Below are 16620 nucleotides of genomic sequence, written 5' to 3' on the forward strand. Positions count from 1 at the left end.
AAAAACGAAACACGTGGTTGTACTAACAATTTGGCAATTTCGTACCCATGAAAGGGAACGAGGTGGACCACCCAAATTTATAGTAATATATATATATATATATATATATATTAGGGTCCTATACTATTATACCAAATATGTAAAATGGTCAATTTCTAAAATTTAAGGGGTGGGCCAATGTACCCCTCCCAAATTTTTAAAGGGGTGCACCAATATACCCATATGTTATGAAAGGGAATGGACCCCTATACATGACCATATAACCATATAAGGTAATAGGACCTCATCCACGGGGATAACTTGGGTCGAAACCAAACACGTGGTACAACGTATTGCTTACGTTTATATTTTGGCAATTTTGTACCCCTAAAAGGGAACGAAGTGGACCACCCAAATTTATTATAATACATGTTAGGGTCCAGTACTATAATACCAAATATATAAAATGAGCAATTTCCAAAATTTAAGGGGTGGGCCAAAGTACCCCTCCCAAATTTTTAAAGGAGTGCACAAATATACCCATATCTTATGAAAGGTAATGGACCCCTATACATGACCATATAACCATATAAGGTAATAGGACCTCATCCAAGGAGATAAAATCGACCAAAAACCAAACACGTGGTACTACGTATTGCTTACGTTTATAGATTTGGCAATTTTGTACCCCTAGAAGGGAATGAGGTGGACCATCCAAATTTATCATAATACATATTAGGGTCCTGTACTATAATACCCAATGTTGAAATGGGTCAATTTCCAAAATTTAAGGGGTGGGCCAAGGTACCCCTCCCAAATTTTTCAAGGGGTGCATTAATATACCCATGTCTTATGAAAGGTAATGGACCCCTGTATACGCCCATATAACTATATAAGGTAATAACACCTCATCAAAGGGGATAAATTAGGTCAAAAACCTCCGAAATTTGAATTTTTGGCAATTTTTTACCCATGAAAGGGAACGACATAGACACCCAATACTGATAGAGGTACATACTATGGTTCTAGGCTACCATACCAAATTTTTAGATTTGGCAATTTCCAAAATTTAAGGGGGGTGGTCCTATGTACCCCTGCCAAAATTTAGGGGGTGGGCCATGGTACCCCTGCCAAAATTTAGAGGGGGTGGTCTTAGGTACCCCTAGGTCATTGCCCCCGGGCCAGGTCATTGACCTTTCACCCCGGTCATGAAAGAGAGTGAGGATGAGTCATTCGCGCATACGGGGGGGAGTACTACTCACAGCCACCACACAAACGGTGAGATGAATCTAACTCCCTCCTTCTATAGAGTTCACTTTTATGGAGAACGGTCGATATTTTACATTCTGTTTTTTTTCCTATAACTTTAGTTTCCAAACCTCACTTAACTTGTCAAGTTTTGTTGACAATATTAAAGCATCCCCTTTTCCAAATTCCGTAGAGAAGAACAGAACTCTCGTATATTAATCAGCGCAAACAGGACCTTAAGCCGATTGGAACAAATGTTCTAAATTAGGTCCCACACTAGAGTGCAATCTACTCCCGGTTTGTCAAATACATACAATAACACTTCGCAATATATATGTAATATACTTCCTGTTCACAGAGAATAGACTTTGGCGTGGGAGACCCGAGTTCGATTCAGGGGCGCCATTTCAGAGGCTTGAGGGGGGCAAGAGCACCACTGACATAAGACTTTCACGTTTTGTACTAGTATATTAGTAGACAATCGATTAAAGTATGTATTCCTCAAACTCTTGGGGGGGGGCAATTGCCCCCTCCCGCCACCCTAAATGACGCCCATCGTTCGATTTGCGGCAGAAGATCATGTGGTTCGAATTAACTGTTAAGCTGGAGATTCACGCCTCATTTAGCCTCGCTGCTGAAAGGGGCGCTAAACTGAAAATCAAATCAAATCAAATTAAAATCACGGAGAACAGCAGTGATTGTTGTAAAAAAATAACATGACGTAAAGTGTTGTGATTTAAGGACACTGAACGTAACTAGGTTTTACGTTATTTCCTAAAGTGATTTTTTTTAAAAGCTAATAACAATTATTAGTGCTACAAAATTTAATATTAAAACTGTATTAATTTAAATTTAATCTGTCGTGGCTACTAAAGATAAGCAATATATAAGCAATAAGCTGGAAACTGGAACCGACCAAAATTATTGGCAGTTGGGCCCCGTACATCCAAAAGTCGGCCCTGAACGCGAACTTATTTTTGTTTCAAATGCTGCGACTCATAATAAGTTGTAACTTAAATTAGGAAGAAATTATAGGTAGCCAGCTATCGCAATTTAACGACTAAGGTAGATGTACCAGCATGTTCGAGAAGAAGCTTCTTTTAAACCCTATTTAGGCTGCTCCTTTAGTCGTGTTTGTACTGTTGGCATATATGTAGCACTCGTATTCTACGTGAATGCCACATTTGAAGAAAGGCACATATCACGTCGAAGGAAAGAAATGTCATTCATTGAAAATTAAAATAACATTCCTAACAACAACAACAATAACAAAAGTGAAGTTCGTAAAGAACGAAATAAAAAGATGTATGAGCAAAGCCAAAACGTGCTCATAAAAATTCTTAAAATATCACGAAGTAACATGGAGGAGCAATGCGCGAGCAGACCCCACTTCCAAAGTGACCTGCAAATTGACCTCTATTACTTGAATGAAACCACAACAGCAAATGTTTCCAACTGAAAGGACAATGTACCCGTAAATATCACGAAGCATATTAGTACTTGATGAATATTCCAATATTTTACTTTATTTGCTCTAATTCAACAATATATATATATATATATATATATATATATATATATATATATATATACAGTGGCGTATTTACGATTTTGTTTCGGGAGGGGCTTTGCTAACTTTCGGGGGGGCTTTGCCTGAAAATGTGAAAATTCTGCAATATATTTCATATACTTTACTATAATAAGTAAGATTTCGGGGGGGGGGCTTAAGCCCGGAAGCCACCCCCCTAAATACGCCACTGTATATATATATATATATATATATATATATATATATATATATATATATATATATATATATATATATATAATTTTTAAATTTCCTACAAAATAAATAAACTCTTTTGTAATCTTGTCAAAGTACCATTTCGCACTCGTAACAACTTTCATACTACACACAATATTCTATTTAGTAAATATAATATAGCAGTTTGTTAAAGTGAAAATAGTTAACGTGTTTTCTATAGCCTGTGCTGTTTGTTATTCACTTAGGTACTACTTCGATCAAAATACAGCAGCTTAAACAAAACGTTGAAAATCTCATTTCACTCGTTGTTTTACCCATCACACACAAATTGTGTTCAGTGTGTGATGCTTCAAGCTAGGAAACATGTTACACAGAGTGCCCTAAAGGTAATGAACGGATTTATTTTGTTTATTACTAAAACACTTTATACGCTATAGTGGATATTCTTACAAACATAAGAAGCCTATGGATAGAATATTTCGTGTGGAAAATAGCAATGGATATGTTGTATATTAACACTCTTTACGCCACGACAATGATTCTAGAAATCATACTTTGTGTATAACTTTCTCCAAAATTTCTTGCCAGAGATCAGTAATTTCGACGGGTATGTTGTCTTTAAGAGTAGCTAATACTCTTGGTTTATCCCCATTTATATTAACTTCAACAGTCATATTGACGTATTCAGTTGTCTTTTTTTAAAAAAAAAAAATGAGTGGTCAGTGTTATTTTAAGGCATAATTCCGAAGTCCGTGGGGACGGGGATGCCTAATACTCCCCCTCCCTGAACTAAGATAAATTAACTACGTCGCACTCTTGTATAGGGCACGCTTTTAGCAAATGGTGTGGCAGTGCAGCCTTCTCAGATTTTGATTGGCTCCCAGATATAATTTTCTGCAAGAGAGCCTATGAGAATCAATATCCGCCGACACAACTCGTTGGTCGTGAAGAGGTCTCCCATATATTTGTTGTGACTATCGCCATGTAAAAATGTTAGAATTTAATGGATTTACAAACTGAGATAAAAGTGGATGTCATCTCTTAGTAGTGATCTCTGACAAGGAAATTTAGAGAAAGTTAATAAAAGTTCGTTTCGTTAGTGTCCTTACATAAATGGTGGACAAATGTCCAACGTTATTTCTTTTTCCACTATAATATCCCACCTACAGCTTTTTTTAACCATAATAATACATGTTACAGCATATAAAGTGGTTTAGTGTTATAACTATAAGAAATAAGATCACTGGTTTTAAGATATCCAGTATTATATGAACAATCTTGCTCAAGAAAATTCTGGCTACCTAGTTTACGTTAGAATATCATATTCGGGCAATTGTATGTGCGAAACTCTAATACTTTGGTCCTAAATAAAGATCTGTTTTGGCCAAGAAGATCCACATTCATTTCATTTAATGACAAATGTTGATTAAAATACAGAGCTTTTCAAGGAGAGGTGGGTGACCATGTTTTTTATAGCAAGGCTGTACATATACAGAAAATACACAAGTTGGACACCTCTTTGTGACGGAGGTTTATGTAGAACACCTATAACCGAAACTGAAATAAAATCTACTTATGTATTTATTTAAGCTCAAACATTTTATTTTGGCCACTTCTGTAACTTAAAAAGTGTTCGAAGTGTTCGTACAGTGTCAAGTTTCGAGAAGTTTTACTGCTGGCAGAAGTCTATATGTACCTCTTACATGTTATTCCGTCAATGACTTTGTAATAAATAGCATAAGTTGAGTATTTTTTTTTTTTTTTTTTACATAGAGAAAATCTAGCTCAAATTGGTATATTTATTCCAAAGTTATGAGCAAGATTGTTGACGACTATCTCAAATGTAACTTTGCTATTTGCGCATTAAAATCATACTTTACTAGATAATGTATACTTAACATATAACCTTTAAAAATATTACTTTTAAAAATTAAACAGTACATATAAATTACGATTATGATGTAATCAAAAGTCTGTAATAACTTCGTAATTTGTAACTATAATTTTCAGACTAATTAAACAACGGTAGCTTAGTTCATCGGTGTACTGTACAGAAGAAGCTAATATCGGGCTTTAGACCACAAGAGGTACAAATTCAATTATCAAAATTGTCAAAGAAAGAGACAAAGTTTGTACACGTCGTTGAATTACATATAAAAATGAACATTGTTTTTACATTAAAAGAGTACAACATCTGGACATGAATATTTTAAGTACTGAAAGGAGCTTTAGGTAGAGGTTTTAAATATAACATATGTTCGAAATGACCGAATTTGGATTGGTTGAATCACTCGTGCACTGAATGTCGGATACATAAACGTTTAAGGCTTTCAAGTCATACATTTATACAAGAATTGAGAAAATTTAAGCTCGATTGAACGAAAAAGTAATGAAAAAGCAGGAACAGATCCTGCGACGAATATTCGGACTCAAGAGGAACGGGAATGGGGAATGGCGGAAACTTCATAACGAGGAACTACATAATTTATACCGTTTACCAAACATTGTTAGGGTCATCAAATCTAAGGGGCTCAGATGGGAAGGCATGTATCCAGAATGGAAGAAAGTAAGAACGCCTTCAATGTCTTAACTGGAGGATAAATCGGAAGACGACCATTAGGAAGACCTAGGCCAGATGGGAGGACAATATTAAGATGGATCTCGCCGAAATAGGAATACAAAATAGAAACTGGATCCAGTTGGTTAAGGACAGAAGTCAGTGGAAAGCTTTTGTGAACGCAACATTGAACCTCCGCGTTCCATAGGACATAGAGTTAGTTAGGGACAGCAAAATACAAGAAATTATTAAAACTAACAAGAAGCAATGAACTGAAACGAAATTGTAGTTTCCCTAGTAGCAGAGACAATTTGCAAACCGCTTGCTGCAAGCTTGAATTGCAAGTCGGCCAAGATTTCATACAGCTTGATTGGAAAACGTGAGAGCATGCCGCAAGATGGATTCCAGTAAGGAAGTTACATGGGAACAACCTTGCATTGAGTGTTCCATTCAAGCTTGACGCAAACAATTTTCAAGTCAAGTCAAGTCAATAGTCAATGAACGGCCAGTGTTGTTATGACGCTCTGCGAAGAGTCTAAAGCATCGCTTGCAAGTACAACAAAGGGCAGATTGTATGGAAGCATTACTGTCTTACGATTATGCTCTTTAAGCTAAATGGAGCAAATAGCTTAGAACTGAATTATTAAAAAAAAAAATGGTGGAAAGGAAATGTATTGAGAAATGAATGAACACTGAGAAAACCCAGCAACACGATGTTGTGCACCACAAACTTACACGTCTTGGAATCGAACCAGAGTCCCTAGCGTCAGAGGTGAACACTGTACCACTGAGCCACCAACTCTACTTGGGTATTACAGCAGTAATTTCTACGTTAAGACGAAGAAACTGGCTAAGAACCGTAGTACATGGAGATTTCTTAATTGCGACAAACGATATGTCAGTGGTGACAAAACACTTATAGTTGTGGTGATATTACATGGTATACCCATCATAATTCATATAAAATATTTCCGTCATATCATAAAAGAAAGAAAGGTTACTCTTCTACAAGATAAGTATTTAATAAAGTTACAGCCCTCAAGAATATAAGTAGCAAGTTTTCCTATTGCGGAAAGAATCCTCTTTCATTAAAAAAAAATCTTTGTAAGCAGTAAGCACATCTTTCCTGTAAGTACACACAGAATTTACAACATAGTCAAGTTTCAACATTCAATTTCTTATGCATAAAATTAACGTTTAATAAAAGGTTTATTCCCTGCGTTTTTGTTCCAAATGGCAACTAGAGATGATGATGACAATTATTATTATTATTATTATTATTATTATTATTATTATTATTATTATTATTATTATTATTATTATTGACACTTTGATTTTGAATACTATGGATACTATAGATACTTGGATACTATGGATACTATGGCAATGTCCATTCCTTAACTTTGACGATCAACAGCTTGGAAACCAAATGCCTGCATACCATATTTCACAAGCTTGTGTAGGATTGTTGTTGTTGTAGCAGTAGAAAAAATGAAATAAAATCTCTAAGTTTTACGTCCTACGGTTATGCCAGCTAGGCTAAAGCAGACGGTGATGATGAGGAATGAAATGATGAAATGAAGAAAGTTGGAGAACCTCGAGGAAACCCACGCGCAAGGTGTTTGTCCACCACAAAGTTCACTCGGCTTGAACGGGGATCGAACCAGGGATCCCAAGCACCAGAGTTGAACGCTCCACCATTTAGCCACCGTGGCTCCTTGTAGCAGTAGAGTTTAGCGTTCTTTTCAAGACCACGGTTATATAAAGCGTGGACCTACAGCTTAATGTGGGATCCGAACCACATGAGATTCAGCCGAAAAACGAACTCGGGTGTCGTAGACCAAAGACGCGTACCTTAACCTCATAGACACGACGCAACTATAAACTTGTATAGGAAGTGAAGGTTTACCACCATGCTAAGTTTTTCAAAAATATGTTTTCCAAAAATCACATGAAGAAAATAAGTACCGGTACTTGTGTAATAATTAAATCCCATTGTCAGACTTAATTGTAACAACGAAATGCATTAATATCTTAATTAATTACTCCTGCAATAGTAGACAAAAATGTACAGATTCCCCATTTTTATCTTTGATATGAGAAGTGAAATGGAATCTCTGTATGCGCAGGAATCTGCGTTAGATTTCCTTTGAAAGATGTGAAGGGGTTTTGGATAAACTTCACAAAGAAACCTTGAACATACTCGATGGTACGCTCCTGTAAATTGATGTTATCCGCACATATTTCTCACTGCTGTAACTTCATAACAAAGCAGCTCCCAAAAATAGAAAACTTTTATTTCCACGTGGATAATGTTACCAGCAAAATTATATTATAAATCGCGGAACACTCTGTATATTGGATATCTATAATATACACACAACAATATTTGTTTAAGCATTAGTGTTATAAGGAACAAACTTGCAGTAAAATGTGTTGTTACACTATTTTAACTTCGTAGCGGTAACATACCTCTTGGTTTGACTCCCATACTGGTATGTTAACTCCTATCGGTTCACCAACTAATTTAAGACTGAGCTACAATAGACTTGTTTGAGTGTGTTACCACGGTATTTTTAACAGCTCTTTGTGACGAAAGAATATTTACTTTGATAAGTGGCTTTCCTTTGTGAGTTATCTTGTTGATTTGTGTTGATAGATTGATAGCACGGTCACAGTCCATAGAGATCCGGTCAATATTTCGCTCATGTTTTCTCGAGATGTTATCCAACGAAGAAATGAAACGTGATGAAGCTCTGCTGAAGAACGAGGAGTAATCAAGCATAAAGTACAAGGTTACAAGAAGGACATTATCGACTAACGGAGTAGCTTCATAAAGAGAATGTTCAAACCATCGTCGTTCATTCTGAGTTGTGATACTTTCAGGTACTGACAGACATTTTGTAATTTTCTGCAAACGGCTGAATTCTTCACACGATTGTGATCATATTCTATATTCTTGACTTCTGACTTTTGTGTGTGTGGTCCTGAGTTTGATCCCTTGTAGGTATGCTTCATCGGATACAAACTCGATTTTTATTTTTATTTGATTTGATTTGCTTTAGGATCTAAATTTCTGCGCTTTCGAAATCTATGGCCATGTTAGCCCGTCATGTATGAGTGATGACGTCCCTCAGCGAGCACACAATCCGGAGAAAGGATGACGTCCCTCAGCGAGCACACAATCCGGAGAAAGGGAAGGAAGAAAGGATTGGGGAAGGAAGGAAACGGCCTGGGGCCTATATGTTCGGTACCATCCAGGCATTTGCCTGGTGTGAATGAGGAAAACCCAGGAAAACCTCATTCAAGATGTCTGGCCTGGAAAAACCTTTTTCACTTTTTCGACCGAGTGTCCCCACCGGGAATCGAACTCGGAACCGCTCCCACCGAAGGCAAGAGCGTTAGCGACTACGCTACGCAGAGCCACTTGATTTGATTTCAGTTTAACTTTCCTTTCAGCAGCGGAGGGCTATATAAGACATGGCCCCGCAAATTAACGTGAAATCCGAACCAAATGAGCTCCCGTCGGAAATCGAACGTCAAAGACACATACGCTAACCCCTAAGCAACGGGGGAACTGAGAATATAAACCCAAGTAGTGTGGTTTTGACCCCCTCTTTAAACGGTAGGTACCTTCTCAAATGACCTCGGCGCTGGAAAGGAACATTAATCCGTAATCCATCAACCGACTACTGTATTGGCTCATGATAAACAAGACATACAGTAGGCAGCAAATACTTTGTATACTAATACCTCTGCAAAATCAGAGCCAGAGCTGCTAGCATGATTCTCTAATCTAGGTCTGTTGAAGGCAAGATAGGTGGGGAACAGTCTATACCAGTGTCTCTCAAAGTGCGGATCGCGACCCATTGGTGGGTCGCGGACTGTTTGTAAGTGCGTCGCAAGAAGTTTTCCTTTCAATTATGATTTTTTAAAATGCAGAAACATATGTTGTGAAGTACTCTTCAGCAAATGAAAATTGGAAGTTTTTGTTAATGAGGCGAAAAGTAAGGGGTTACACAGAGCACTGCTCTATTAAACAATCAGTAGAGATGCTGGGATAGGATGGGAAGATAGTGGGTGAGTCCAAATCTGTTGTTGGGTAGGTCATTGCGTCGGAAGTAGTATTATCTCTGTGTTACCTTTGTATGGAAACACTTTAACCCTCTTTGCACATGCGTACAGTTTCATATGATATACTTATTGTGAAAAAAAATACATTACATTTGCTCGATACATTGATATTCTCTAAACTAGTGCTATTGAAAGGAAGTACGTAATCCTAAAATAAGCATATTTCTAGTTTATATTGAATGATCGTAGTTGAAGACAATTTTGAAATTTCCCATGATAATTTTTCCGGATGTGCAGTTTATCCCCCTTAAATAGTCTTTTGATTGGCATGCTGATTGTCCTTTTATTGGGTCTCGATTTGTCCCTCTTTTTAATCAACAAAACATGAGTATTAATTTTAATAAGTTCATTTCGATTTATTTTTTTAAAAAAAACAGCTTCGGGGGTACACAATTAAATTGTTAACTGTGTCTACGAATACGCGAGAAAAAAAGGTTGAATAGCACTGCTCTAAACGACTGGACCACAACATTCATAAATTTACATTACAATTTAGTTTGAAAGTGAGATATTTACAATAGACATAAAAAAAAGAAATCAACTAAATTTGGATTTATTAGAATTTAAACATCGATTTGTACTTTGTAACATTCGTGGTCGCTAGGGGTGTTCACAAATCCCCAAATACATTCCATGTTAATCACTCTTACGGACTGTTATTGAACGAAGTGGAATTAGAGATATGATTTACAAAATTTAACTGCTTTGAAATACACCACCATTTTCTAAAATGTCAATGTGAATTTGAATAAAAGTAAGTGGGCCACAAATATATTTTATTATTTAATGTGGGTCGCAGTAACGACAAGTTTGAGAACCACTGGTCTATACTATAAGGATTTGTCTTACATTATGACTGCGTGTCCACCAACTCCAATGGATTCAAGCTCCACGTTAATTGCAGATCATGACTTTTATAGTTGTGGAATTGCATACGGGCGTAAAACACAAGAAGTCAAAACTCTGTGAAATAAGAAATCACTTTTCGATACTTTATTGTTCCATATTGACCGGAAAGGAGTGATTCAATTTCTGATTCTCGCTCACATCCACCATCTTGATTGACACATATTTCTAATTTTCTTGAGCGTGAGAAGAAAAATACTCGTGTAGTTCATTTTATCAGAAACAGAACCTCTTCATTCATCTTGCATCAGTTACCATAATATCTAGAATTAATTTCCATTCATTTCAACTAGCAGAGACGGGTTTTGTTAAAATCATTGACTTACTGCTTACAGGTTCAATATAGTTACAAATCACGTGTAATATAAAATGCCATACACTCAGAAATTCATACAAAATGTTTTCTTTTAGACACGTAGCTTTTAGCTTATTGTGTTAGTAGCAAATGTCCCAACGTGTTAGAGTGGGCAATATTTTGCATGTTCCTTCTGTACCTTTCATATAGAATTCGTCTAAAGTCTTTGTCTCGCACAAAATTCGAACGTCTAGCCTGGGTATCTTAACGAAACACCCTACACTATTTTCTACCATTCTCAGTGAAACATCTAAGAACGCTAAAACAAATGTTCAATTATTTCAAATAAAAGTTCATGTCCTTGGCCACCTTATAATCCCGCCTCTTTTCCCTGCACATCCACTTTTCTTCACTTATATATATATCCCTGCATATATTTCCCCAGGATGCAATCTATTGGGATGTCACACTGCAACAATATGTGAGTTGTATATGGCCATAGGAGTCATTCAATGAACGATAATGGCAGCTAACACAGGGCAAAGATGGCGGAGGAGTACCTAGTATATAAATATTTCATGCGTGTGGGGTGGTCACGACGTTCCCCGGTTCTTTATCCGATTGAACATGTTTGGTATGCCCTTGGACTTCCAATTACAACCTGTTTTCCAGCACTCGAGACCCTGAATGACCTCGGATTGGTCCTTGTGCAATAATGGGATATGTTACACTAAGAGCTGCTAGCTGGCCTGATACGCAGTATAAAAACACGGTATGCAACCTGCACAGCCATTTATTCGATCAAACTCAAAACCGAACATTTGGTGATGTCAAACGGAACCAATATGAAACTGACGGGATGAACACTCAAGGTGCCTTACAGTTTCCATTTTCTGTATTCCTGTGTCACATAACCTTTCACCTTGGTCCCTGGATACCTCTCCTACACGTTCGATACCGCAAATCAACATCGGTTCACTGTGTTCAAAAGTGTATCGTTTTTAGGGTTGCGCACGAGACAAGATTTGAGTCTGTCTCGTCTCGAAGATGTGCTGTAAAAGTGATGTCTCGACTCGAAAAATGTATTCTCCTCTATTAGAATAGCTATGTCTCGATTCGAATTTTGTCAGGAAAATTCTGTCTCGACTCGTCTCGTGCGCATCCCTAATCTTTTTTCCACGGTGACCCATAGCTCATGGACACAAATGTATTAAAGATCCCTCTTTGAATCACCCAATCATTTAATAATTTATTTATTCCACTATTTTATTAATTTTTAAGTATCTTAAACAACTTTATTACTTTCGAGCGACGATAAAGAGAGAGGAAAGAACGGTGATCGTAAAAAAACAATCAAATTCGAAATTTTCATAAATGTACATGTTTCATTGCTCCTACATATGAAAAAAGTGATTTTTTTATGTCTGTTCGTTCGTCCGTCTGTCTGTAAGTTAGCCCCGATGTGCGTTCACTCGCTTAGAGACCGTATTTTTCAACGTACCCGCACCAAATTTTAAAATTAAGATTTTTACAATTTCCCCTAGTGGTGTTTTTCGAATTTTCTTCCTACTCCCAAAATTAAGAGTAGTTTACCAAAGGGTGAAAATAGAGGACTGCAAGTTTCTCGCAAACGACTCCAACGGTCTTAATTTCATAAATTAAAATTTCATTAATAACCCTATACTTTGGTATAAGTCATCCAGAAGGGGTAGTTTACTCTTAAGGGTGAGTTCTTTTTGAAAGATTTTCTCAAACGGTTAGCGTATGCGCCTTTGGTGTGGGAGACCGGAGTTCGATTATCGGCGGGAGCTCTAGTGGTTCGGTTTCCCATTAATCAGTAGGTCCCGTCTCATATAGCTTCGCTGCTGAAAGGGATGTTAAACACAAAATCAACTCAACTCGATTTTCTCAAAAACGATTCAAGTAATCTTGCTTATATTTTAAAATTAAACATTTCGTTATTAACCTGACAATATGGCATAACTCAATTGTCATGAAAATATTCATAACTTGTAGTTTATTCTTGCGGGTGAGTTTTTACCACACTATTTTCTCAAAAACGACTGAAACTATTTTGTTCATATTTCATAAGTAAATATTTCGTTACTAACCTAGCAACATAGAGTAACTCATTTGTCAAGAAAAATATGGGGGCGCGGTGGCTCAGTGGTAGAGCGTTCACCTCTGTGCTTGGGGTCCCTGGCTCGATCCCAGCTCGCGCCGTGTGGACTTTGTGGTGGACAAACATCGTGCTCGTGGTTTTTCTCGGAGGTACTCCTGTTTCCTCCTACTTTCTTCATTCCACCATTTCATTCATTTCTCATCATCACCGTCTTCTTTAGCCTCACCGGCATAAGCGTGGGACGTAAAACTTAAAGATTTCGTTTCATTTTTATCAAGAAAAAAATTACAAAGGTTAAGCAGAAAAAAGGGGAGCATTAAGCATTTGGACATCCAGATTGGTCCAGACCTTTTGTCTTATCTTGGTGTCAGGAATCACATTCCAAAAGTTGTCGGTGTTGTTTTGAAACACAATTGTATATTCTTTATCATAAAAAAACTAAAATATAAAAAAAATCAATATTTCTATGGCTAGAACGGATTAAATGTAGTCTATTTACGTTAGTTTCAATGGGAAAAATAAGTTTAATTTATAAATAGCGTTACAGAACAGATTAAGCGTGTAACCCAAGGATTCATTCTACCTAAATGTCTCAGAATAAATTAAATTCTTGCTAGTTTGTTAAAGTTTCGCGTCCTTCCTTTTAGCATTAAAGACCTACAGTTTAAAATATAAGTCTCAACCCATATAGTTTAACATGATTTGTAGTTGCGTGCCTTTTTCAGCAGAGTGGCTATATAGGACAAGATTTTACAGCTTAAAGTAGAATCTGAACCATAATGCGTTTTACACTCTCCCACCGAGAACCGAACCGAAGATCTCGTACACCAAAGCCACGTGAGCTAGCCACTACATCAGCGAGGGGGCGATATATAGTTTCACTGCTGACTAGGATTAGGGTTAGGAATTAGAGTTCTGGGCTTTCGGCATCTATGATCATGTTAATTCGTCACACATATGAAAGATGATGTCGCTCGGCGATCACATTGAGAGGAATATAGGAATGGGAAAGGAAGCGACCTGGGGCCATTATGTTAAGTACCATCCAGGCATTTGCCTGGCCTGAATGAGGAAAACCCAGGAAAATCCTCACTAAGGATAGCTAGCCTGAAAAAATTGTTACACCTTTTTTGACTGAGTGTCTGTCCCCACTAGGCATCGAGCCCGGTGCACCCCTAACGAAGGACGTAAATATAATTCAATCAAACAATTCTCAATGAATTATTGGCAATGAATCGACTAGCTTTCCGGAGTCTAGACTTCCCTGATGGGATTAACACTAAGAGCAAAGAATGCATTGAAAATAATATGAACTGAAAAACTTAACAGTGGGTCCAACAAATTTATTGATCCCAACAAAATAGAGAAAATGTATTCTACAAAATATTTCATTTGCAACAATCATGATCGATTTTCGAATATTATTCGAATATTCTTATTCGAGTAACGAATTTTGTTATAATATTTGAATAAAGATTCTTGGAAGAATCCATTTTTGGAATATTCGAAAAATGAATTATTCAAATCTTAACAGCACAAATCAAGATATCTGTTATATTGCTTATATAGCAATTAATCTATTGATGTATATACAATATTATTTTCAAATTTTGAAAATCCTTTGAGTATACTCTTATGAAATAGAGGTGTTTGAAAATGAATGTCTTGGTTTTAAGGCTTTGTAGTACTATTTATTACATTTAACGTTTAATTATAAATAATATATCAAATGAAAGAGCAACTCAAACAGTTTTGATACAAGTCTTCAATGGGAGCACAATTCGACAAACGGTACACATCGAGTCGATAGACGAGAAACGCCTGTAAACTTTAAGCCGGCATATGACACAAAACACATTCAATTTAGGAGAGTCTCGTTGCAAGTTTACATTCTCGTGGGGATTTGCTGATCCCCAGATGCGAACATTATGAGTGTTCACATCGCCATTTAAGTGAAATGTCGATTCATCACTGAAGACGACATGATCCAGAAAATGTTCATCGTCATGCAGCAACATTTTATTTGCAAAGTTGACACGTAACCGTAGTCTGTAGGCTTTAGAGCTTATAGTAACTACAAACGGTAAGGACGTAGTTGTAAGAGTCTCCTTAAAATTCTCCGCACATACGGCTGCACTGTAACTACAGATTCAGTCTTTGTAGAATGTAAAATACAAAAAGCTTTGTACCCACTAGTCGCACTGAGAAAAAAAATTGTAGGTGGCGTACTTAAAAAGATAGGTTACATGCGTAATTCCTGTAGTTTTTGGACTTAACGTTCAGCAGACGTATAACTGAAAACGCATGTTTTATAATATTTTCTGTATAAGTATTCCATCTATACGTACTTTCCGTATGAAACAATGTAGGCGGTCAGGATCTCACATACAAATGGACGTATATAACATATAGCTGACGAAGGGAACATAAGTATATGCATGTGATATGTGGAAAACTGTTAGATGTCAGACATCCTGCAACGGCATGATGTAACATCTAAGGGCAGTGCCTATGTAGCATAACGTATGCTTCGTACTGATTTCTATAGTAAGCAAGAGGATACCGTATATTTGTGCAATATACCGCTGTCCGGAGAACGGATTTTTCTCTGTGTGCCATCTTTGCTACTAGGGTTTTCTAACGGCAGACAGAGGAAACAGTGCATGCACCTGCGTACGTACAAAAGTTTTCTTTCATTGTTACGCTTTCATTTGGTACATTAATTATAATTGTAAGTTAATTGTAATACATTTTACAAAGACCCTAAAACTCCGATATTCATCTTGCAACACCCTGTATATCTTTCAACATTATGTAGAAATAGTCTTTGTTTTATTGTTATCAATAACAAAGTAATTGCATTCAGTTGAGTTGAGTTGAGTTGATTTTGAGTTCAACGTCCCGTTCAGCAGCTAGGCTATATGAGACGTGCACCTACTGATTAACGTGGAATCCGAACCACTTAAGCTACCGCCGGGAATCTAATTGCATTCAGTGTTTTTTTTTTTTTAAAAAAGTATCTCCTTCTGATGCAACTTTCACTACGTTGTTGCTAGCTTTCAATACTTAGAAAACATCAATTACTTTAGATGAAAAAAGCAATCCAGAACCAAAACTCTCCATTACAAAGTCAACGCCTTCTTTACAATACTTAAACAATCTTGCTCAATGACACACCTTGCATTTGATCAACGAACGTGACAGTCACGAGGAATTATGATAAGATTAGACGCTTTTTGTCAATAAGTTTACTTTGTTATTATTATGTTATATAAAATTTCAAGATATTTTTAAAGAGATTTTGTGAAATTTTAGTTGACAATATTGACTTAATATGAATAAGTGGTCTTATGTTGATGGCCTTGAAATATCTATTATTGTTATTAAACAACTGAGTTATTTCAAAGAAAAGTTACAGTACATTGTCACTCTTCCAATGAAAAACACTTTACTATTTTATCGCCTTGAATAAACACATCGTAACGGCAATTTCCAACAGATACTAACTACAAGAAATACGTAAAACGATATTTACGAATGTCACTGGTTAGTGATTCCATAAATTTGTTTTATAAATAATAAAATCTTGCACCTCCCTAGAATATGAGCTTCTT

The 16620-nt window shown here is 36.6% G+C and overlaps 1 protein-coding gene across 2 annotated transcripts in view; it reads right to left on the bottom strand.

The window, feature by feature from the left end:
• The window catches only part of Drat (Death resistor Adh domain containing target), a 63991-nt gene that overhangs the window by 29096 nt on the left and 18275 nt on the right, over positions 1–16620 (bottom strand). Inside the window, exon 1 of one of the 2 annotated variants that reach the window (XM_081761673.1) lies at positions 8022–8176. The exons of the other annotated variant lie outside the window; for it this stretch is intronic. Coding sequence (XP_081617799.1) covers positions 8022–8040 — 19 coding nt within the window. The 5' untranslated portion in view covers positions 8041–8176. Of the gene's footprint in view, positions 1–8021; positions 8177–16620 lie in introns of those variants that run through there. 2 annotated transcript variants of the gene reach the window in all.

The sequence above is a fragment of the Thermobia domestica genome, chromosome 6, assembly GCF_964235325.1.
Source record: "Thermobia domestica chromosome 6, izTheDome1.hap1.1, whole genome shotgun sequence".
Classification (NCBI taxonomy): domain Eukaryota; kingdom Metazoa; phylum Arthropoda; class Insecta; order Zygentoma; family Lepismatidae; genus Thermobia; species Thermobia domestica.